The sequence below is a fragment of the Nerophis ophidion genome, linkage group LG07, assembly GCF_033978795.1.
Source record: "Nerophis ophidion isolate RoL-2023_Sa linkage group LG07, RoL_Noph_v1.0, whole genome shotgun sequence".
Taxonomy (NCBI): domain Eukaryota; kingdom Metazoa; phylum Chordata; class Actinopteri; order Syngnathiformes; family Syngnathidae; genus Nerophis; species Nerophis ophidion.
In genome coordinates, this window is record NC_084617.1 from 64,217,310 (window position 1) to 64,242,537 (window position 25,228).

The following is a 25,228-nucleotide window of genomic DNA, read 5'->3' on the forward strand; positions in this document are numbered from 1 at the left end:
ATTCAGACTCGGATTTCAGCGGCTTGAGCGATTCAACAGCTTACGCATGTAATGAAACGGATGGTTGGAGTGTGGAGGCAGATAGCGAAAACGAAATTGAAGAAAAAACTGAAGCTATTGAGCCAACGAGGACAAATTCGTCGATCACCTTCTAACCAACTATTACATCTTTTGACCACTGGAGCAACTTAAATCCGTCGATTGGTAAGTGTTTGTTTGGCATTAAATGTGGGTAGAGGGAAAGGCTGGATGCAAATATAGCTACAAATGTACACACAGCTAGCCTAAATAGCATGTTAGCATGGATTAGCTGGCAGTCATGCCGCGACCAAATATGTCTGATTAGCACATAAGTCATTAACATCAACAAAACTCACCTTTGTAATTTCATTGACTTTATCGTTGGAAATGCATCTGCTTTGAGTGTCGCAGGATATCCACACATCTCTGTGCCTTCTGTCGTAGCATAGCTGTCGTCAGTAAAATGTGCAGAACAAACGAGGGACTTTCGCATCTTTTGACCACTGGTGTACTTGAATCCGTCGAGCCTATTTATATCAAGAAGTCAAATGAAAGCAAAGTAAAAATGCAGCAAATAGTTGCTGCTCATAGAGACAAAAAATACTGAAACAACCAATGAAAAAAAACGCAGTGAAAAGTAAACCCGTTGCTCTCGTTGCGTTGAGCTGAGTTGACATCATGATCAAGTTTGCTTTCACTTTTTCAAAGTCTGAATGAACTTTAATATAAATTAAGAAGTCTTTGTATTATTCAATTAATCATTTTCATTACTTATATACTTACGTGTAAGCAGTCTTCATGAAATGGAATGGATTTGTGTGTTAAGTGGCAATGTTTAGCATCAAGACAACCTTGCTCGAGATGATTAGTCAACAAAATAAGTAAATATAGTATGAGCTGCATATCCCATAGCAATCAAATACTGTATCTTGGTATTGCCAAATATAGTTGGAACAAAACAATGCTGAAAAAGGCAAAAACATTAATCTAGATATGGAATCAAAACATATTTAGCTTGCAACAGGAAGACGTTGCTGTGACAAGATCTATCCAGGTCTGTGTCGGACGTGTACTATAGTCGACATCTTGGACATTGCAAGTAGTTGGGGGGAGAGGGAGTAACTCCTCCGAGTGATTGGAGGTTGTTGTGCCGACATAGGTGGCTAAAAAAGCAAGCGCCCAGCTGCTGGGGGAGTGACCTTGTGTGTCAGAAGCGTTTCCGTGATCTCCAATATTAACAAACATAACATACATACATAGCTTAAATAAATAATACATGAAAAAAACTCCCTTTATTAAAGTGTATAAATATAGGTAAAGACATCATGTAATGACAAAATCCGACAAGTTGATATTATTAAAGAATTAAAAAATATTTATGTGTCTTCAGATATATAATAGCGTTTATTTTTTAATTTTTTTATTAGAAATTACAAATGATATGATGGTATTACGTTCACATTCCAACACTGCTTTACTTAACAAATCAGTAATAATGAATTCAATATTGATAACAGTAATCTTAATTATTACTTTGTCCTGGATCTCATACATGAACACTATTTTTGTATACATGGACGAAAAGTGCAAATATATATATATATATATATATATATATATATATATATATATATATATATATATATATATATATGTATATATATATATATATATATATATATATATATATATATATATAATAATTGCAATTGCACGATTCATTTCAATATCGATTCTTGGGGTCACGATTCGATAATATATCGATTTTTTTCGATTCGATTCGTTTCTCGATTCAAAAACGATATTTTTCCGATTCAAAAGGATTCTCTATTCATTCAATACATCGGATTTCAGCAGGATCTACCCCAGTCTGCTGACATGCTAGCAGAGTAGTATATTTTTTTTTTAAAAAGCTTTTATAATTGTAAAGGACAATGTTTTATCAACTGTTTGCAATAATGTAAATTTGTTTTAACTATTTAACCAACCAAAAATATGACTTATTTTATCTTCGTGAAAATATTGGACACAGTGTGTTGTCAAGCTTATGAGATGTGATGCAGGTGTAAGCCACTGTGACACTATTGTTCTTTTTTATTATTTTTATGAATGTTTAATGATAATGTCAATGAGGGATTTTTAATCACTGCTATGCTGAAATTATAACTAATATTGATACTGTTGTTGATAATATTCATTTTTGTTTCACTACTTTTGGTTTGTTCTGTGTCGTGTTTGTGGCTCCTCTCAATTGCTCTGTTTATTGCAGTTCTGAGTGTTGCTGGGTCAGGTTTGGTTTTGGAATTGGATTGCATTGTTATGGTATTGCTGTGTAGTGGTTTGTTAGATTGATAAAAAAAAAAAAATAATAATTTAAATAAAAAAAAAAAAAAGATTTTTAAAAACTCCTCTCTGAGCTGCTACCTTACCGTGGTAGAGGAGTTTGCGTGTCCCAATGATCCTAGGAGCTATGTTGTCTGGGGGTTTTCATGCCCCCAAGACAAACAGGTCCTAGGTGAGTGATCAGACAAAGAGCAGCTCAAAGACTTCTATGGAATTACAACGAAATGAACCCAGATTTCCCTCGCCCGGACGTGGGTCACCGGGGCCCCGCTCTGGAGCCAGGCCCGGAGTTGGGGCACGATGGCGAGCGCCTGGTGGTCGGGCCTGTTCCCATGGGGCCCGGCCGGGCACAGCCCGAAGAGGCAACGTGGGTCATCCCTCCAATGGGCTCACCACTCATAGGAGGGGCCATAGAGGTCGGGTGCATTGTGAGCTGGGCGGCAGCCGAAGGCAGGGCACTTGGCGGTCCGATCCTCGGCTACAGAAGCTAGCTCTTGGGACGTGGAACGTCACCTCACTGGGGGGGAAGGAGCCTGAGCTAGTGCGCGAGGTAGAGAAGTTCCGGCTGGATATAGTCGGACTCACCTCGACGCACAGCAAGGGCTCTGGAACCAGTTCTCTCGAGAGGGACTGGACCCTCTTCCACTCTGGCGTTGCCGGCAGTGAGAGGCGACGGGCTGGTGTGGCAATTCTGGTTGCCCCCCGGCTCAAAGCCTGTACGTTTGAGTTCAACCCAGTGGACGAGAGGGTAGCTTCCCTTCGCCTTCGGGTGGGGAGACGGGTCCTGACTGTTGTTTGTGCTTACGCACCAAACAGCAGTTCAGAATACCCACCCTTTTTGGGTACACTCGAGGGAGTACTGGAAAGTGCTCCTCCGGGTGATTCCCTTGTCCTACTGGGAGACTTCAACGCTCATGTTGGCAACGACAGTGAAACCTGGAGAGGCGTGATTGGGAAGAATGGTCGCCCGGATCTAAACCCGAGTGGTGTTTTGTTATTGGACTTTGTGCTCGTCACAGTTTGGCGATAACAAACACCATGTTCAAACATAAGGGTGTCCATATGTGCACTTGGCACCAGGACACCCTAGGCCGCAGTTCCATGATCGACTTTGTAGTTGTGTCATCGGATTTGCGGCCTTATGTTTTGGACACTCGGGTGAAGAGAGGGGCGGAGCTTTCTACCGATCACCACCTGGTGGTGAGTTGGCTGCGATGGTGGGGGAGGATGCCGGACAGACCTGGCAGGCCCAAGCGCATTGTGAGGGTCTGCTGGGAACGTCTGGCAGAGTCTCCTGTCAGAAAGAGTTTCAATTCACACCTCCGGGAGAACTTTGAACATGTCACGAGGGAGGTGCGGGACATTGAGTCCGAGTGGACCATGTTCCGAACCTCTATTGTCGAGGCGGCTGATTGGAGCTGTGGCCGCAAAGTTGTTGGTGCCTGTCGTGGCGGTAATCCCAGAACCCGTTGGTGGACACCAGCAGTGAGGGATGCCGTCAAGCTGAAGAAGGAGTCCTATCGGGTTCTTTTGGCTCATAGGACTCCGGAGGCAGTGGACGGGTACCGACGGGCCAAGCGGTGTGCAGCTTTAGCGGTCGCGGAGGCAAAAACTCGGACATGGGAAGAGTTCGGGGAAGCCATGGAAAACGACTTCCGGACGGCTTCGAAGCGATTCTGGACCACCATACGGCGCCTCAGGAAGGGGAAGCAGTGCACTATCAACACCGTGTATGGTGCGGATGGTGTTCTGCTGACTTCGACTGCGGATGTTGTGGATCGGTGGAGGGAATACTTCGAAGACCTCCTCAATCCCACCAACACGTCTTTCTTTGAGGAAGCGGTGCCTGAGGAATCTGTAGTGGACTCTCCTATTTCTGGGACTGAGGTCGCTGAGGTAGTTAAAAAGCTCCTCGGCGGCAAGGCCCCGGGGGTGGATGAGATCCGCCCGGAGTTCCTTAAGGCTCTGGATGCTGTGGGGCTGTCTTGGTTGACAAGACTCTGCAGCATCGCGTGGACATCGGGGGCGGTACCTCTGGATTGGCAGACCGGGGTGGTGGTCCCTCTCTTTAAGAAGGGGGACAGGAGGGTGTGTTCCAACTATCGTGGGATCACACTCCTCAGCCTTCCCGGTAAGGTTTATTCAGGTGTACTGGAGAGGAGGCTTCGCCGGATAGTCGAACCTCGGATTCAGGAGGAACAGTGTGGTTTTCGTCCTGGTCGTGGAACTGTGGACCAGCTCTATACTCTCGGCAGGGTTCTTGACGGTGCATGGGAGTTTGCCCAACCAGTCTACATGTGCTTTGTGGACTTGGAGAAGGCATTCGACCGTGTCCCTCGGGAAGTCCTGTGGGGAGTGCTCAGAGAGTATGGGGTATCGGAATGTCTTATTGTGGCAGTCCGCTCCCTGTATGATCAGTGTCAGAGCTTGGTCCGCATTGCTGGCAGTAAGTCGGACACGTTTCCAGTGAAGGTTGGACTCTGCCAAGGCTGTCCTTTGTCACCGATTCTGTTCATAACTTTTATGGACAGAATTTCTAGGCGCAGTCAAGGCGTTGAGGGGTTCCGGTTTGGTGGCCACGGGATTAGGTCTCTGCTTTTTGCAGATGATGTAGTCCTGATGGCTTCATCTGGCCGGGATCTTCAGCTCTCACTGGATCGGTTCGCAGCCGAGTGTGAAGCGACCGGAATGAGAATCAGCACCTCCAAGTCCGAGTCCATGGTTCTCGCCCGGAAAAGGGTGGAGTGCCATCTCCGGGTTGGGGAGGAGACCCTGCCCCAAGTGGAGGAGTTCAAGTACCTAGGAGTCTTGTTCACGAGTGGGGGAAGAGTGGATCGTGAGATCGACAGGCGGATCGGTGCGGCGTCTTCAGTAATGCGGACGTTGTATCGATCCGTTGTGGTGAAGAAGGAGCTGAGCCGGAAGGCAAAGCTCTCAATTTACCGGTCGATCTACGTTCCCATCCTCACCTATGGTCATGAGCTTTGGGTCATGACCGAAAGGATAAGATCACGGGTACAAGCGGCCGAAATGAGTTTCCTCCGCCGGGTGGCGGGGCTCTCCCTTAGAGATAGGGTGAGAAGCTCTGCCATCCGGGAGGAGCTCAACGTAAAGCCGCTGCTCCTCCACATCGAGAGGAGCCAGATGAGGTGGTTCGGGCATCTGGTCAGGATGCCACCCGAACGCCTCCCTAGGGAGGTGTTTAGGGCACGTCCAGCTGGTAGGAGGCCACGGGGAAGACCCAGGACACGTTGGAAAGACTATGTCTCCCGGCTGGCCTGGGAACGCCTCGGGATCCCCCGGGAAGAGCTAGACGAAGTGGCTGGAGATAGGGAAGTCTGGGCTTCCCTGCTTAGGCTGCTGCCCCCGCGACCCGACCTCGGATAAGCGGAAGATGATGGATGGATGGATGGATTTTTAAAAAATGAGAATGGATTCTAATTTCGCACAACGTAAACGATTTGATTCGTATTCGAATCGATTTCTTCCCACACCCCTAATATATATATTTATATATATATATATATATATATATATATATATATATATATATGAAGCGCTTTAGCAGTGGTTGAATGTTAAATGGTATTCGCATCAAACTGACACTAACTCTTACTTACCTGGTGACTTTGTGGACTAGGAAGACATATGGTTTACAAACTTTTTTGTTGTGTTGCTTTCTTTGTAATTAATCCAAGCTGATTATCATCTATCCGTATGTACAAGCGGCACCTGAACTGAATGTGAAAGCATATCATAATGACGGCTCAAAAAAAACCTAATCCAGATAATAGGATCATTTGTCCAGAATCTTATCAAAAGTGTGTTCTGCATATGTGCAGTCCGTGCGACAGGCACACTTCCATGAGGCGATCTGCATTGTCACTCCTCATACCCATGAGCGCTGACCACCAAGCTATAGTCGGTGTTGCCACTGCTAATCTATATGTTGATGTCACCCAGTACTAAAACCAGGTCCCTTATGGGGATATTGTCCAGTCTCCCAAGGTACTGGATAATTTCTCATTGTCATCGGAGTCTGTCAAGTGGAATCTGAACGACTGGCAGAACCGTGTGGAATCATAGAAGATGATTTTATATAATACAAATGTTTAATGCAAATTGATTGAAAACATTAAGAAATAAATATTGTCTGGTATGTGGGAATGTCCATTAAATACGGTACTTACCTATACATGTCCAATATTATATTTCATGGCTTCATGCTTAATTTGTGAAGCCATCCAAAAAAATATCATTGAATGTTTTAAATATTGTGGAAATCTTACTCTTCAAAGTGTATGGATCCTTTCCATCTTTCTCATGGATTTTTTTTAGATTATATGTGGCTAGTATATTTGGCTATAAACTTTTATTACTCTAACATCGGCGCCGCTATTGCTAAATGAACAAGAGCTATTACATCGTTGCCTCCCAAGTGAAAACCATAACGAGGGCTTTTCAAAACTCAGTTATTTGACTTTGGTGAATGCAGTAATGGATGGAAACCAATGCTTCCCATCCAACCTGGTGGAGTTTCAAAGGTGGTGCTGCATAGTGCGATGGGCAAAGTGGAATTGGGGGAACCCGCACAAAGATAAGTTCGCCAAGCTTGTGGCATTGTACTCAAAGATACTGTAATTACTGACAAAGGTGGATCGACAAAGTATCAAGCAAAGGCTGTGAATAATAAGGTTTATTCAGGTGTACTGGAGAGGAGGCTACGTCGGATAGTCGAACCTCGGATTCAGGAGGAACAGTGTGGTTTTCGTCCTGGTCGTGGAACTGTGGACCAGCTTTGAATGATTGATTGATACTTTTATTAGTAGATTGCACAGTACAGTACATATTCCGTACAATTGACCACTAAATGGTATCACCCGAATAAGTTTTTCAACTTGTTTAAGTCGGGGTCCACGTTAATCAATTCTATACTCTCGGCAGGGTTCTTGAGGGTGCATGGGAGTTTGCCCAACCAGTCTACATGTGCTTTGTGGACTTGGAGAAGGCATTCGACCGTGTCCCTCGGGAAGTCCTGTGGGGAGTGCTCAGAGAGTATGGGGTATCGGACTGTCTTATTGTGGCGGTCCGTTCCCTGTACGATCAGTGCCAGAGCTTGGTCCGCATTGCCGGCAGTAAGTCGAACACATTTCCAGTGAGGGTTGGACTCCGCCAAGGCTGTCCTTTGTCACCGATTCTGTTCATAACTTTTATGGACAGAATTTCTAGGCGCAGTCAAGGCGTTGAGGGGTTCCGGTTTGGTAACCGCAGGATTAGGTCTCTGCTTTTTGCAGATGATGTGGTCCTGATGGCTTCATCTGACCGGGATCTTCAGCTCTCACTGGATCGGTTCGCAGCCGAGTGTGAAGCGACCGGAATGAGAATCAGCACCTCCAAGTCCGAGTCCATGGTTCTCGCCCGGAAAAGGGTGGAGTGCCATCTCTGGGTTGGGGAGGAGACCCTGCCCCAAGTGGAGGAGTTCAAGTACCTAGGAGTCTTGTTCACGAGTGAGGGAAGAGTGGATCGTGAGATCGACAGGCGGATCGGTGCGGCGTCTTCAGTAATGCGGACGTTGTACCGATCCGTTGTGGTGAAGAAGGAGCTGAGCCGGAAGGCAAAGCTCTCAATTTACCGGTCGATCTACGTTCCCATCCTCACCTATGGTCATGAGCTTTGGGTCATGACCGAAAGGATAAGATCACGGGTACAAGCGGCCGAAATGAGTTTCCTCCGCCGTGTGGCGGGGCTCTCCCTTAGAGATAGGGTGAGAAGCTCTGCCATCCGGGAGGAACTCAAAGTAAAGCCGCTGCTCCTTCACATCGAGAGGAGCCAGATGAGGTGGTTCGGGCATCTGGTCAGGATGCCACCCAAACGCCTCCCTAGGGAGGTGTTTAGGACACGTCCAACCGGTAGGAGGCCACGGGGAAGACCCAGGACACGTTGGGAAGACTAAGTCTCCCGGCTGGCCTGGGAACGCCTCGGGATCCCCCGGGAAGAGCTAGACGAAGTGGCTGGGGAGAGGGAAGTCTGGGTTTCACTGCTTAGGCTGTTGCCCCCGCGACCCGACCTCGGATAAGCGGAAGATGATGGATGGATTTGAATTGACAGTGCCACTGCTCCTTGTAAACAAGTTTGTGGTCCATTTGTCCCTAAAATAACTAAATAAAAAACACAAATTAATTATTAATCAATTCTAAACAGTTGTCAGACTACTCATCAAACAATTGCTTGCGTATTATGTCCATCCCAACTTGTACTAAAATACTACTCAGCATCACAAGATAATTAAATGCAGCACTACCATAATTTGTCTGGTGTCTAAGATGCATGTTAGTATTCCGAGTAATAATTACTTGTCAGGGTTTTGAGTCTTAACCGCGGTGGACAAACAAAAGTTAATTTTGAAGGAATCCATGATACACAGAAATCTGTCTTTCAATTAGCCGATTCGCCATCCTGTTTCATTTGCATTAAAGCGATCTAACATTTGTTGGGGGACAGCTTTTTTTCTGGAGTGAATCATTTAATTTGATCAACTTAATTGGGATAGATTCCGTAAACATCAAGATTGAATGCACTAACTTTGTCAGTTAGTACAACAATGCTTTAAACCTAATTGAATAAAGTTGCATCAGAAACCTTCGGAAAGCCACTTAGGCTGTAAAAGGCCTGCATACCCATTAGGCCAAAATTCCCTTAGACAGAAATAGATAGCAATTGATTGGGACTTCCTTGCAAATATGTGATTGCTTATTCTAATTTGTGGCTTAGTAGTAATTGCGTGGTCTCCAAATGCTTTTTGGGTCTAAGTTGTCATTTGAATCTTAGTTAGACGGATACTTTTTATTTGGCCTCATTGAGAAGTCAATACTGTGGCCACAAAGAGCTTTGTCCAAGCCTCAATTTCAGTCACAGTCTTCCCTTTTTGTGTTCAATTTGTTGTTGTTGTTGTTGTCTATTACATACGTATTTCAATGCATAAATTATGATAATATTTCAATAAATCCTACGTTCAGTTTTGGGAGAAGAAAAGTGTCATTTCCCATGTTTTGTTTTGTTTTTCCAGAATATTATCATGCCTAGGGTGAGTGTGAATGATTTGCCTACAGAACCCATCACTGCAGTTGGAGTTGTCTCGTCACTCAACAAGGCTTTGGATGACTATTATGTTGTGAGTATTCATTGTGTGCCGTAGCTCTAAACATATCTTGTACTACTACACATATGCTGTTTATACTCTACATTGACTACAATTCTTATGCAGCAAAAGCCCCAGGTACACTTTACAGAAGTTTCAAATATTTCATGAATTCCTAAAACCGTATTTCCTTGAATTGCCGCCGGGTATATAGTATGCGCCTGCCTAGAATTACCACCGTGTCAAACTAATTTCGCAAAATGATTAGCGCATGCTTAGTATTACCGCCGGCTCAGGATTAACGCCGGTCAAACTCGTTTCGCAAAATATTATTTTTATTAGCGCATGTCTAGAATTTCCGCTGGGTCAAACTCGTTTCGCTAAATATTATTTTTATTAGCGCATGTCTAGAATTTCCGCCGGTTCAAACTTGTTTCGCAAAATAATTAGCATATGCCTAGAATTTCCACCGGGTCAAACTCGTCACGTCACGAGTGACACTTCACCTGTCATCATTTTCAAAATGGAGGAGGCTGATTTCAATAATTTGAAATCGCATAAAGGGAAGAAGATTAAGAGCTATTCAGTAGGATTTAAGGTCCAAGCTATTGAATATGCTAAAAATAACAGTAAGCAGCTATTTTTTATTAATATACCGTAGCTGCGTGTGTCAAATATGATTCATTAAATGACTCCCGCCTCCTGGTGGTAGAGGGCGCTAGTGATCCTTGCGACTACTCGGCTACTCGTTTATTTTTTCCCCTCGCTTGCACTTTTAACATGGAGGATTACATTTCTAAAATAAAACCGTTTTCTAAACTGGACTTTCAATCGAAGCAGGAGGTAATAAATGAAGATCTCCATCGAGACAGAGAGACTTTTAAAACTGAAGAAAGATTTAGGAAGTCTTCTATAAACAAGTTATCGATGCTTTTGATCAGAAGGATCTGCGCATGGACTTCATTTATAAGTGAAGGTAAGACCATAATAAAATGTTTTTTATTAAATGTGCTTTTCATGATGGTATCCTTACATCACACTCAAATGTTTAAGCGCAGGCCTAAATTTACCGCATGCCTTTGGTAAGCGCCAGAGTGAGAAGAGGTTTTAAATTAATTAGCGCCCCGGCGGCAAGTCAAGGAAATACGGTATTGTATTTTACCAACTATATTTTCCGCACCTACTAAATTTAGGAACCGGAGTATACGCCGCATATATATAGGTTGTGAAATGAGTTATTTACACGGAAACATTTTGTAAATGTTTCTTTACATACCTTAATTGTTTCCAAATGGGGCCTGTCACGCAGCGGTAAAACGACTGATCTAACAAAAATAAGTTAACCTCATCAGGGGCGCCGCAAAGGGGGGGGTAAAGGAGACGGATTGTAAGGGCCCATGATGGAAGGGGCCCAGAGGGGCCCCTAATGATGATGAAATTATATGAAATTGTGTGTTGGGGGCCCTGTAAAGATTATTTTCATGGGGCCCAAAATCCCTAGGAGCGCCCCTGATCCTCATGGACCCCCTAGCTGCGGAAGCTAACTGTCCAATCAGCTAAAAAGACTCAATAACTTTACAGTGACGTTTTTGGTGAATTTACTGAAGAATTTGTGAAACTGAAATAATACAAAAATATTGCTAAGTTAATTATACTAACACAGACACTCTTAAACATGTTATGTTGTACAAATCATAGTGTTGTCGTTTTTTTACAATTACCTGTTGCAGTTATTAGTATGTATACTTTATTTGTCGTTATTTATATTTTTTAAATACATTATACGATAATATTCATCATTCAACTCATTAGTGTTAACTTTCAGTCCATCAGTATGAACAAATTATATCAACATTAAATTACAATATGTTATTTATGTACTTTGATCATTTTCCTCGATTGATGTACTAACATCATGTGGTTTATTTCCCCTATGATGTTACCCACATTTGCGGTCCTCTCCAAGGTTTCTCATAGTCATTCTCATCGATGTCCCTCTGGGTTGTGAGTTTTTCCTTGCCCTTATGTGGGCGCTGAACCGCGGATGTCGTTGTGGCTTGTGCAGCCCTTTGAGACACTTGTAATTTAGGGCTTTGATTGATTGATTGATTGATACTTTTATTAGTAGATTGCACAGTTCAGTACATATTCCGTACAATTGACCACTAAATGGTAACACCCGCCATCCTAGTCACTGCCGTTGTGTCCTTGGGCAAGACACTTTACACACCTGCCCCCAGTGCCACCCACACTGGTTTAAATGTAACTTAGATATTGGGTGTCACTTTGTAAAGCGCTTTGAGTCACTAGAGAAAAGCGCTATATAAATATAATTATCTGAGAGCCATATGTAGTCATCAAAAGAGCCACATCTGGCTCTAGAGCCATAGGTTCCTTACCCCTGCACTAATGTGTATATTTTAGGCCATTGGTTCTTTGTTTTATTTTTGCAAAAACTTATACAGTATATCTATTTGTATATTGCTATATTTAGCTTTGGTATGAAAATTATTATGTAACAAAAGTTATTACTATTTTTTGGTTCTTTGTTGTTGCAATTTTTTTTATTATTGGATCATGTTGTACTGCATTTTAATCTTTTGTTTTGTGGTCGTGTGATATTTTTTGCCTGGACCCCAGGAAGAATAGTCTCCACTGCGGTGTACACTAATGGGGATCCTTAATAAACTAAACCAAACTTCTTTATTTTGTGAAACGGGTCAAAATGGCTCTTTGAGTGGTAAAGGGGCAGCATAGCTCGGTTGGTAGAGTGGCCGTGCCAGCAACTTGGGGGTTGCAGGTTTGCTTCCCACTTGTGCCATCCTAGTTACTGCCGTTGTGTCCTTGGGCAAGACACTTTACCCACCTGCTCCCAGTGCCACCCACGCTGGTTTAAATGTAACTTAGATATTGGGTGTCACTATGTAAAGCGCTTTGAGTCACTTGAGAAAAGCGCTATATAAATATAATTCAATTCAATTCAATAAAGGTTGCCGACCCCTGATCTACAAAGATACAAATAATTGCAATTGCACCATTCAGTGGACACATTTAGAACAGCAGTTTAAAAATTTCAGGTAAATTTATATACTTAACAAAACTCGGATGAAACCTGCCCTCTGGCCGTACGTTTGATACCCCTGCTCTGCACCTTTACAAAATACGCCACTGCGGTAGGTATATAAACTGTAGTCTTACGGGACCCTGACCACCATCTGAAACCTGGAAGTGCCTCTCGGCCATGTGGTTGCAACCCAGCATAGATTTACTCCGACTTGCATGTTAGTGGCACACATTATACCAGCCATCCATGATGGCGGCAGTCACCCAAGGGCATTTTTTTTTTCTTTTGACAGAGCTGTGGAATGACTTATTCATGACGTTTACTTTGATGACTTAGAGGATCCGCTTCCTGATATTGTTGTTTGCGCCAAAGGCAAAGGTTTATCTGTGTTTTCTTAATGCCCACTACAGTCATTTCTTTGTGAGCATGTTCATAATTAAAAAAATAATAATAATAATAAAAATGAATACAAATTAAATTAGTAGTATCCCAGTGCTCTGAGCTTTTTTTTTTATGTGGGAAACAATATGAGTTGCAGAATAAAAGGGAGATAATAGATCTTTGTTTCCTACTTGTTCATTTTACCATGCACACTGTGCCCCCCTCCTCACCCAATTGTTGTCTCTTGCCGTTCCATCCCTCTTGTTCTACTCTTTGGCAGTTGATGTTGGGTTGGCATCTGAAGGGAGCCACTGGCAGGAAAAGCGTGTGCACATTGTATTGACAAACCAAACCAAATACAATCATCGCATTTCCCCCCCTCTTCTGCTCGACTGTGCCAGCACATTAGAGCTGCTATGCAAATACAACACATGGCTTTTAAAGGGGAACATTATCACAATTTCAAAAGGGTTAAAAACAATAAAAATCAGTTCCCAGTGGCTTGTTGTATTTTTTGAAGTTTTTTTTTCAAAATTTTACCGGTCTTGGAATATCCCTAAATAAAGCTTTAAAGTGCCTTATTTTCGCTATCTTCGAAACCACTATCCATTTCCCTGTGACGTCACACAGTGCTGCCAATGTAAACAAACAATGGGAATACCACAGCAAGATATCGTGACATTAGCTCGGATTCAAACTCGGATTTCAGCGACTTAAGCGATTCAACAGATTACGCATGTATTGAAACGGATGGTTGGAGTATGAAAGTATTGAAGAAGAAACTGAAGCTATTGAGCGAATAGCTATTGACGCTATTCATAGCCATAGCATGGCCGAATAGCAGCGTTAGCATCGCCGGTAAAATGTGCGGACCAAACGATCAGGACATTCGCATCTTTTGACACTGGAGCAACTTAAATCCGTCGATTGGTAAGTGTTTCTTTTTTCGCATTAAATGTGGGTGGAAGGAAACGTAATATAGTTGCAAATGCATCCACTGGTTATCCATACATCTCTGTATCATGTCTGCTTTAGCACCGCCGGTAAATAGCATGTTAGCATCGATTAGCGTAGCATGTTAGCATTGATTAGCTGGCAGTCAACATCAACAAAACTCACCTTTGTGATTTTGTTGACTATCGTTGCAAATGCATTTGCAGGTTATCCATATATCTCTGTGCCATGTCTGCTTTAGCACCGCCGGTAAAATGTGGAGACACTCTGGCACATTCAATGGGGGTCTGGCGGCAGATTTCTTGCCACTTTCGCATCTTCGGGCCAGTGGTGCAACTTGAATCCCTCCCTGTTAGTGTTGTTACACCCGCCGACAACACACCGACGAGGCATGATGTCTCCAAGGTTCCAAAAAATAGTCAAAAAAACGGAAAATAACAGAGTTGAGACCCGGTGTTTGTAATGTGTAGAAAATGAACATTCTGACGTCATCGCCTCCAGCGCGATAAACAGAAAGGCGTTTAATTCGCCAAAATTCACCCATTTAGAGTTTGGAAATTGGTTAAAAAAATATATGGTCTTTTTTCTGCACCATCAAGGTATATATTGACACTTGCATAGGTCTGGTGATAATGTTCCCCTTTAAAATAAATGATTGACTGCAAATCAAGCTGAAGACAAATTGACTAAATTTACCTACAGTCGGGATCAAAAGTGTACATAAACTTGTAAAGAACATAATGTCATGGCTGTCTTGAGTTTCCAATAATTTCTACGACTCTTTTTTTTTTGTGATAGAGTGATTGGATCACATTCTTGTTTGTCACAAAAAACATTCATAAAGTTTGGTTCTTCTATGAATTTATTATGGGTCTACTGAAAATGTGACCAAATCTGCTGGATCAAAAATAAAAACATACATATTTGATTACATATCCCTTGGCAAGTTTCACTGCAATAAGGCGCCCCAGTCTGGAGTGGGAAAAAAAAAACTCCGTAGCAAAGTACATACACATTTTACAACATACAACTCGAGACTTGCAACCGAGGGGAGGGAGTGGGGGCTACGGTGGCAGGTAGTATCAAACTGTCACACTGCAAAAAGTCAGTGTTCAAAAACAAGAAAAAAGAAAAAAAAAATAGGGGTGCAAATTAATTTAAAATCTATTCTCACTCCTGCGCTTACCAAAGGCATGCAGTAAAAGTAAGCATGCGCTAATTATTGTAAAACCTCTTCTCACTCCAGCACTTACCAAAGGCATGCAGTAAAATATTGAGTGTGATGTAAGCTTGGACCTTAAATCTTACTGAATAGCTCTTAATCTTCTTCCCTTTATGCGATTTCAAATTACCGGTATTGAAATCAGCCTCCTCCATTTTGAAAATGATGACGGGGGAAGTGTCACTCGTGACGTCACGAGTTTGACCAGGCGGTAATACTAAGCATGCGTTAATTATTTTGCGAAGCGAGTTTGACCCGGAAATAATTCAAGGCAGGCGCATACTATATACCCTGCGGCAATTCAAGGAAATACGGTATACATATTACAACATACAACTCGAGACTTGCAACAAAGGGGAGGGAGTGGGGGCTACAGTGGCAGGTAATATCAAACTGTCACACTGCAAAAAGTCAGTGTTCAAAAACAAGAAAAAAAATATGGGTATTTTATTTGAACTAAGCAAAATTATCTGCCGATAGAACAAGAAAATTTGGCTAGTCAAGACTTTCCAAAACAAGTAAAATTAGCTAACCTCAATGAACCCAAAAATACCTTAAAATAAATATATTCTCACTAATAAGTGCACACTCACATGCGATGAGGTGGCGACTTGTCCAGGGTGTACCCCGCCTTCCGCCCGATTGTAGCTGAGACAGGCGCCAGCGCCCCCCGTGACCCCGGAAGGGAATAAGCGGTAGAAAATGGATGGATGGATAATAAGTGCACTTTTATTGATAGAAAGAAAGAGTCCTTTTTGCTCAATATTTAGAAAATTATTCTTAGATTAAGTAAATGCTAGTACCATTATCTTGACATAATGATATGTGCTCGGCATCATGACTTTTTCATGCTTTAAGTAAGAAATTACTACTTTAATACTTTTGAGTGCTGATGACACAGCTTTGCATCAGTTGATATTCTAGTTTCAAGCATGTTTTACTCAATATAGGTCATCAAATCTCAGCAACAAGCTGTAATATCTTACTGAGATAATTTAGGACCAAAACACTTAAAACAAGTAAAACACTCTAACATAAAATCTGCTTAGTGAGATTTTTTTTTTTTCTTTGTCATGAAAAAGGGACATTTTTGTCATGAAAAAGGGAGCTTTTTGTGGTCGGTGCACTAATTGTAAGTGTATATTGTGTTTTTAATGTTGATTTACTGAAAACATATAGGGGGACAAAGGTGAAACGGATTGGGCAAATGTCGGGTTGAGAAAACATTTTTTGACCATTGCTTATGCAACACTTGGGATTAACTTTGTTTTATAGCTTTCCATCCATCCATCCATTTCCTAAATGGATGGATGGATGGAAAGACAACTTTTTTGTTTTTTTGCAAATAAGGTTGTTTTTTGTAAGTTGTAGTCGAAAATCCGTATGAAAGTGTCCTGGCTCAGCCCACGGCCTTTAGTTTAGAACCTGGAAAGCTAGATAAGGCCGATACAATTGTGATTATGTAACTTTCCTTGTCCGAAATGCCTAAAACCGTATTTCCTTTGATTGCCGCCGGGGCGCTAATTCATTTAAAACCTCTTCTCACTCCTGCGCTTACCAAAGGCATGCGGTAAAAGTAAGCATGCGCTAATTATTTTAAAACCTCTTCTCACTCTGGCACTTACCAAAGGCATACAGTAAAAATTTGAGTGTGATGTAAGCTTGGACCTTAAATCCTACTGAATAGCTCTTAATCTTCTTCCCTTTATGCGATTTCAAAATCAGCCTCCTCCATTTTGAAAATGATGACAGGGGAAGTGTCACTCGTGACGTCACGAGTTTGACCAGGCGGTAATACTAGGCATGCGCTAATTATTTTGCGAAGCGAGTTTGACCCGGCAGTAATTCAAGGCAGGCGCATACTATATGCCCTGCGGCATTTCAAGGAAATAGGGTATATGAGAACAAACTTTTTTTAGTTTCTTCTATTATTGAGAGTTAATTGAAGTTATTAAAAACAGTTTAAAGATTCATATAGTAGAGATAGGCACCAGCGCCCCCCGCCACCCCAAAGGGAATAAGCGGTAGAAAATGGATGGATGGGTATAGTAATCGAGTAACTGATTATTGGTTACCATGGTCATGCAAAGAAATATAGTCAAATTCTGTAAGGTAATACAAATCATAAATTAGATCTATACATGAACACTGGATCAAATTAAATGATGTTTTCTTGTTCTGTAAAGTTTTCCTATCTTCATGAGTTTAGAATAATTTTAATATCCCAATGTGGTATTTCATCTGTAGGCATAAAAATGTACAAAAACTGAACTAGTGGATACAGGCTACTAAAATACAAGTCCAAGCCAATTACACCGTACTGATCCTTGTCCTGGCAAGGCTTACGAAAAAAAAATCAAATGAATTGATGAATATATTGGGATCGTCCATGCAAAGCTTCTTTTAAAAACCGGCTTTGGTATTCACTACTATTTCCATACTCTTTTTATATATATATACATATATATATATATATATATATATATATATATATATATATATATATATATATATATATATATATATATATATATATATATATATATATATATATATATATATATATACATATATATATATACAGCAAATCAAAGGGCTGATTATCCCTTTTGCTCTCTGATGCTGTGTGTTCTCATCTCTGAACTTGAGCGTATCATTCCAACACAAGAGAGCACAAGCCCAGATCAAACACCGCTCCACTGGGATCAGCAGCTTTGCTCAAGTACCAGAAGCCACCCGACATCAAACACCATGCACACACACCCGTGCACACTCTTGACTCCGTGCAAGGGTTGCAAACGGGCCTTTCAAATTCTCACGAGGAGGCCGACTTGACTTGTTACTCTAATAAACACACTATTAAAATGTATTTATTCCGAGATACGGGTACTAGACAGACAGGCATATTTTAATATTGTCCAAATAAAACTTTACTTTCTTATTTATCTTCAGGTCAAGCATTTCACACACAGAGTGTACCAATATGTACACATTGTCAATCAAACAAGTCCTTGAGTGGGTTCCCTCTCTCAATAATCTTGAAGTATGCTTTTGTACTCTTTTTTTTAATCTATAGTTGTGTCTACAAAGATGTCTCCTTAGATCGGGGGCATTCAACTATATTGTTTCTGGGGTCACATTTCCAGAGAGCTTAGGACAGGGGGACTTGACTTTGTATATTTCGGAGAATGTCTTTTACAGTTGTCCCGATACCAATTATTTGGTACCAGTACCGGTACCAATATAATTTCGATACTTTTTGGTACATTTCTAAATAAAGGGGACCACAAAAAAATTGGCTTTATTTTAAAGGGGAACATTATCACAATTTCAAAAGGGTTAAAAAAATAAAAATCAGTTCCCAGTGGCTTGTTTTATTTTTTTAAGTTTTTTTCAAAATTTTACCGGTCCCGGAATATCCCTAAAAAAAGCTTTAAAGTGCTTGATTTTCGCTATTTGCGATGCGACTATCCATTTTCCTGTGACGTCACACACTGCTGCCAATGTAAACAAACAATGGCGAATAGCACAGCAAGATATAGCGACATTAGCTCGGATTCAGACTCGGATTTCAGCGGTTTAAGCGATTCAACAGATTATGCATGTATTGAAACGGATGGTTGGAGTATGAAAGTATTGAAGAAGAAACTGAAACTATTGAGCGAATAGCTATTGACGCTATTCATAGCCATAGCATGGCCAAATAGTTGCGTTAGCATCGCCGGTAAAATGTGCGGACCAAACGATCAGGACTTTCGCATCTTGTGACACTGGAGCAACTTATATCCTTCGATTGGTAAGTGTTTTTTTGCATTAAATATGGGTGGAAGGAAACGTAATATCGTTGCAAATGCATCTGCAGGTTATCCATACATCTCTGTGCCATGTCTGCTTTAGCACCGCCGGTAAATAGCATGTTAGCATCGATTAGCGTCGCATGTTAGCATCGATTAGCTGGCAGTCAACATCAACAAAACTCACCTTTGTTGACTTTATCGTTTGCAAATGCATCTGCAGGTTATCCATACATTTCTGTGCCATGTCTGCTTTAGCACCGCCGGTAAATTGCATGTTAGCGTCGATTAGCATAGCATTTATAACTACAAATGTACACACAGCTAGCCTAAATAGCATGTTAGCATCGATTAGCTGGCAGTCACGCCGCAACCAAATATGTCTGATTAGCACATAAGTCAACATCAACAAAACCCACCTTTGTGATTTCGTTCACTTTATCGTTGCAAATGCATCTGCAGGTTATCCATACATCTCTGTGCCATGTCTGTCATCGCCGGTAAAATGTGGAGACACTCCCGCACATTCAATGGGGGTCTGGCGGCAGACACTTTCGCATCTCCGGGCCAGTGGTGCAACTTGAATCCCTCCCTGTTAGTGTTGTTACACCCTCCGACAACACACCGACGAGGCATGATGTCTGCAAAGATCAAAAAAATTGTCGAAAAAACTGAAAATAACAGAGCTGAGACCCAGTGTTTGTAATGTATTGAAAATGAAAATGGCAGCTGTATTACCTCGGAGACATCACATTCTGACGTCATCCCAAAAAGAGCGATAAACAGAGAGGCGTTTAATTCGCCAAAATTCACCCATTTAGAGTTCGGAAATCGTTAAAAAAATATATGGTCTTTTTTTTCTGCACCATCAAGGTATATATTGACGCTTACACAGGTCTGGTGATAACAAAAAATCTTACAGTACATTAAACCTTAGTTTTTTATTGCGAGTTTGTTCTTAAATAAAATAGTGAACATAGCTTGTCTTTTGGTAGTAAGTAAGCAAACAAATGCTCCTAATTTAGCTGCTGACATATGCAGTAACATAATGTGTCATTTTCCATTCTACTGATTAGTCAAAATTATTAATGACAAGTGGTAGAAAAACGTCTTTTACAGTAAGCATTAGTGTTGTTCTGATACCAATTATTTGGTACCAATACCGGTACCAATATGATTTCGATACTTTTTGGTACTTTTCTAAATAAAGTGGACCACAAAAAAATGTGCTTTATTTTAAATAAAAATCTTACAGTACATTAAACAAATGTTTCTTATTGCAAGTTTGTCCTTAAATAAAATAGTTAATATAGTAGACAACTTGTCTTTTATTAGAAAGTAAGCAAACAAAGGCTCCTAATTTAGCTGCTGACATATGCAGAAACATTGTTATGATCCACTGCCCGGATCACATTATGTTCAGGTTTTGAGTCTTTTTGTATTATATTCTTCTGCTAATGTTTTGACTTAGTTCCTGGTTGCACTTCATTGTTTGTTCTGTCACCATAGTTAGTTATTGGTTTCACCTGCCACTTGTTTCCGGACGCACACCTGTTTTTGTAATTACTGTCATGATTTAAGCCTGCCTCCATCGTTCATTCGACCTCGGTTCCTAGTTTGTGTTTCGCACAACAGTGATGACTCTGATTCCATATTTGTACTTGCTAGCCTCCGCGCTAAGCCTTTGCTCCTCTAGCTCCCATGCTAGTAGTTTTGTTTTGCCTTTTGTGCCTAGAGCAAGTTTTTCTTTGTTAGGATCTGATATGTTTGTTAATAAATCTTGTGTTTCTTACCTTCACGCTGTGTCCGAGCCCGACTGCATCCAGAGAGAACAAACCAGCATCACTATAACTCCATCGTCACAGAACATATTGTGTCATTTTCCATTCTATTATTTTGTCAAAATTAGTAATGACAAGTGATAGAAAATTGATTTTTAATCTATTTTTTAATATCTGCTTACTTTCTTTTTTAACATGTCCTATCTACACTACCGTTCAAATGTTTTAATCACTTACTCTTCTGTTATTTGATACTGTACATTAGTTTTGGATGATACCACATGTTTGGCTTTATTTTAACAAAACATCTTACAGTACATTAAACCTATGTTTCTTATTGCGAGTTTGTCGTTAAATAAAATAGTGAACATAGTAGACAACTTGTCTTTTGGTAGTAAGTAAGCAAACAAAGGCTCCTAATTTAGCTGCTGACATATGCAGTAACATATTGTGTCATTTTCCATTCTATTATTTTGTCAAAATTATCAAGGACAAGTGGTACAAAATTAATTATTAATCTATTTTTTTTAATATCTGCTTACTTTCTCTTTTAACATGTCCTATCTAAACTTCTGTTCAAATGTATTAATCACTTACCCTTCAGTTATTTGATACTTTACATTAGTTTTGACTAATTAGGAGCCTTTGTTTGTTGACTTACTAATAAAAGACAAGTTATCTAATATGTTCACTTTTTTATTTAAGGACAAACTTCCAATAAGAAACATATGTTTAATGAATCCTAAGATTTGTTGTTAAAATAAATGTTGGGATCCGATAGCCGGATCATTCCATATTTATCTTTTGTTCCATTATTGTTTCACATTCTGTTGTTTGGACTTCCTTATTTCCTGTTTATTTTGTCACCATGGTAGCTTATTAGTCCACCTGCCCCTCCCTTTCTACGCCTACCTGTTTCTCGTTATCACCTCCCTTATTTAAGCTCGCCCCTTTTCGTCATTCATGGTAGAACTCTACTGTAAAGACTGTGCGGCATAACGATGCCGGATTTGTTCGTCCGAGGATGCGTCGGGCAAAAATACAGCGTAAGGTAAAATATAAAGTATTTATTTAACGAATAAAAGGCTAAGGAACAAAAAACACTGGTGCTAACAGAAAGGCAAAAAAATGGGCCAAGCATGGAGGCTAGGAATATGAACAGAAACACTATACCTGGCACAAAGGCACAAAAAGGGAAAAACAAAACAACTAGCATGAAAGCTAAGAATAAAATAAAGCTTAGCGTGGAAGCTAGCGAGAAAGAGCATGAAAAAACAAGTCATCAGCGGTTGCGTGAAAGCAAGCTAGAGTCCAACAATGAATGACGAAAAGGGGCTAGCGTAAATAAGGGAAGTGATAACGAAAAACAGGTGTGCATAGAAAGCAAAGCGCAGGTGAACTAATAAGCTACCATAGTGACATAATAAACAGGAAATAAGGAAGTCCAAACAACAGAATGTGATACAATAAACAAAGCAACTAGCATGAAAGCTAGGAATAAAATAAAGCTTAGCGTGGAAGCTGGCAAGAAAAAGCATGAAAAAACAAGTCATCAGCAGTTGCGTGAAAGCAAGCTAGAGTCCGACAATGAATGACGAAAAGGGGCGAGCTTAAATAAGGGAAGTGATAACGAGAAATAGGTGTGCGTAAAAAACAAGGGGCAGGTGAACTAATAAGCTACCATGGGGACATAATAAACAGGAAATAATGAAGTCCAACCAACAGAATGTGATACAATAAACAAAGCAACTAGCATGAAAGCTAGGAATAAAATAAAGCTTAGCGTGGAAGCTAGCGAGAAAAAGCATGAAAAAACAAGTCATCAGCAGTTGCGTGAAAGCAAGCTAGAGTCCGACAATGAATGACGAAAAGGGGCGTGCTTAAATAAGGGAGGTGATAACGAGAAACAGGTGTGCGTAGAAGGCAAGGGGCAGGTGAACTGATAAGCTACCATGGGGACATAATAAACAGGAAATAAGGAAGTCCAAACAACAGAATGTGATACAATAATGCAACAAAACATAAATATGGAATGATCCGGGAAATCGGATCACAACAATAAAGCCAACAATGCAATTTTTTGTTGTCCCCTTTATTTAGAAAAATATCGAAACGTATCAAAATCGTTTTAGTACCGGTACTGGTACCAAAATATTGGTATCGGGACAACACTAGTTCTTTGTACTTATGAATGTGCACAAGCCTAAGAAAAAGTTGAACAACTACGCCACTCGTTTCTGCAGACATGGGGTTTCACATTCAAGTTGCGTTGTTTCCGTGCTCACGCCACCTGTGGCAGGATGATGCCTGAGGTGCCTCCTGGGTGGGGAGGTAGGGGGGGGGCAATGCCCTCGTTACTCCTCAACTTGACTTTGGGTTTCACCAAGCTAGACCTTTGTTTATGCTGACAGGATGCGCTGACTACTGACCTGGAAAAAAGTGGCCGAGACGGCTTGTCTTGTAACAAAGAGGAAGGGGTCTGTGATGTATAGGCTCCTTGTGGGACCTTTCGTGGAAGTGCTGCTGGTGACGCCCCAGCCGGAGCAGACCTCGCTACTCATCTGATGCTCGCTCTGTCTTTCTCACCTCACTATCTCAGCCTCCCCCCCCCATTCTCGCATCGCATCCTGTCTGGGCTGGTTTTGCATGAATCTCCCTGTGCCATGTCCCCCCCCCCCCCCCCCAACCCCACACCCAGTCACTAGGGTCATTCATCATTATTGTCAAGGGGGGTAATGTGTGTGGGTGGGTGCAGAGATCTATGACTTCTTCATTTGAATGAACCTCATTAGATTGACTCTTCTTCGTAAAGGATCCCTTTGGAAAATAACCCTGGCAGTTATTTAGGTGATTCTCCCATTGTAGCCAATGGCACATGACGCCTCAGCCAAGCACATTTGCTTCAACGATATAAGAGTTTACAGGTTATATTTTACTTTGCACAACACACAATGTCATGCAGGACCTTGAGCTTGACTTGAGGTCCCAAAATGCTGTCAATATGATGCAATCTATTACTCTTACCGCATGCATCAATTTTCTATAACCATGAGTGAGCCTGTTATACAAGGACAAGCTGCTCATCATTTTTGCATAGCTGTTAAATCCCTTTCTATCCACTGTAATTCACTTTTAAATGTTGTCTGATTCAATACTATAATGCATTAGCTATGCATTAGTAGGGTGTCCTTCAAAGTACAGGTTATTTTTTTACCTGTGCATTACCTAAGACAGATTTTTTCAACCACTGTAACATGGGAAATTATGCAACTGCAATCCAATCCACTTCATTTATGTAGCACATTTAAACAACAAAATGTTTCCAAAGTGCTGCACAACAATATCCATCCATCCATTTTCTACCGCTTATTCCCTTTCGGGGTCACGGGGGGCGCTGGCGCCCATCTCAGCTACAATCGGGCGGAAGGCGGGGTACACCCTGGACAAGTCGCCACCTCATCGCAGGGCCAACACAGATAGACAGACAACACTCACACTCACATTCACACACTAGGGCCAATTTAGTGTTGCCAATCAACCTATCCCCAGGTGCATGTCTTTGGAGGTGGGAGGAAGCCGGAGTACCCGGAGGGAACCCACGCATTCACGGAGAGAACATGCAAACTCCACACAGAAAGATCCCGAGCCTGGATTTGAACCCAGGACTGCAGGACCTTCGTATTGTGAGGCAGACGCACTAACACCTCTGCCACCGTGAAGCCCGCACAACAATATTAAAAACAAAATTCAAATACTATCCTGAGCTCCACCAATGACTGAATAAAAACAAAAAATGAAAATAAATACATATAAAACCAATATAAAAACGATATGAAATAAATATGATTAAAACGACTTTAAGGGTGAAACCAATTAAAACAGTAAATACAAATCAAAATTTTAAAACACAGAGGGCAACAGAGGACCACACAACTCACGTAGTGTTAAAAGCCAGAGAATAAAAATAGGTCTTAAGACAAGACTTAAAACACTCCACTGTGGGAGCAGTTCGAATATGGAGGGGCAGAGTGTTCCAGAGCTTAGGGCCGACCACAGAGAAGGCCCTGTCTCCCCTGGTTTTAAAGGGGAACATTATCACAATTTCAAAAGGGTTAAAAACAATAAAAATCAGTTCCCAGTGGCTTGTTGTATTTTTTGAAGTTTTTCTCAAAATTTTACCGGTCCCGGAATATCCCTAAATAAAGCTTTAAAGTGCCTTATTTTCGCTATCTTCGAAAGCACTATCCATTTGCCTGTGACGTCACACAGTGCTGCCAATACAAACAACATGGCGGTTACCACAGCAAGATATAGCGACTTTAGCTCAGATTCAGACTCGGATTTCAGCGGTTTAAGCGATTCAACAGATTATGTATTGAAACAGATGGTCGGAATGTGGAGGCAGATAGCGAAAATTAAATTGAAGAAGAAATTGAAGCTATTGAGCGAATAGCTATTGACGCTATTCGGCCATAGCGTGGGTGTACCTAATGAAGTGGCCCATAGCATGGCTGCCTAATTAGCATCGCC

The 25,228-nt window shown here is 41.4% G+C and overlaps 1 protein-coding gene across 3 annotated transcripts in view; it reads left to right on the forward strand.

The window, feature by feature from the left end:
* mvb12bb (multivesicular body subunit 12Bb) overlaps nt 1-25,228 on the forward strand; it is a 125,519-nt gene that overhangs the window by 474 nt on the left and 99,817 nt on the right. For all 3 annotated transcript variants that reach the window (XM_061905030.1, XM_061905031.1, XM_061905029.1), the window contains exon 2: nt 9,431-9,535. In XM_061905030.1, the coding sequence (XP_061761014.1) occupies nt 9,440-9,535 (96 nt within the window). In that variant the 5' untranslated portion in view covers nt 9,431-9,439. The remainder of the gene's footprint in view (nt 1-9,430; nt 9,536-25,228) is intronic.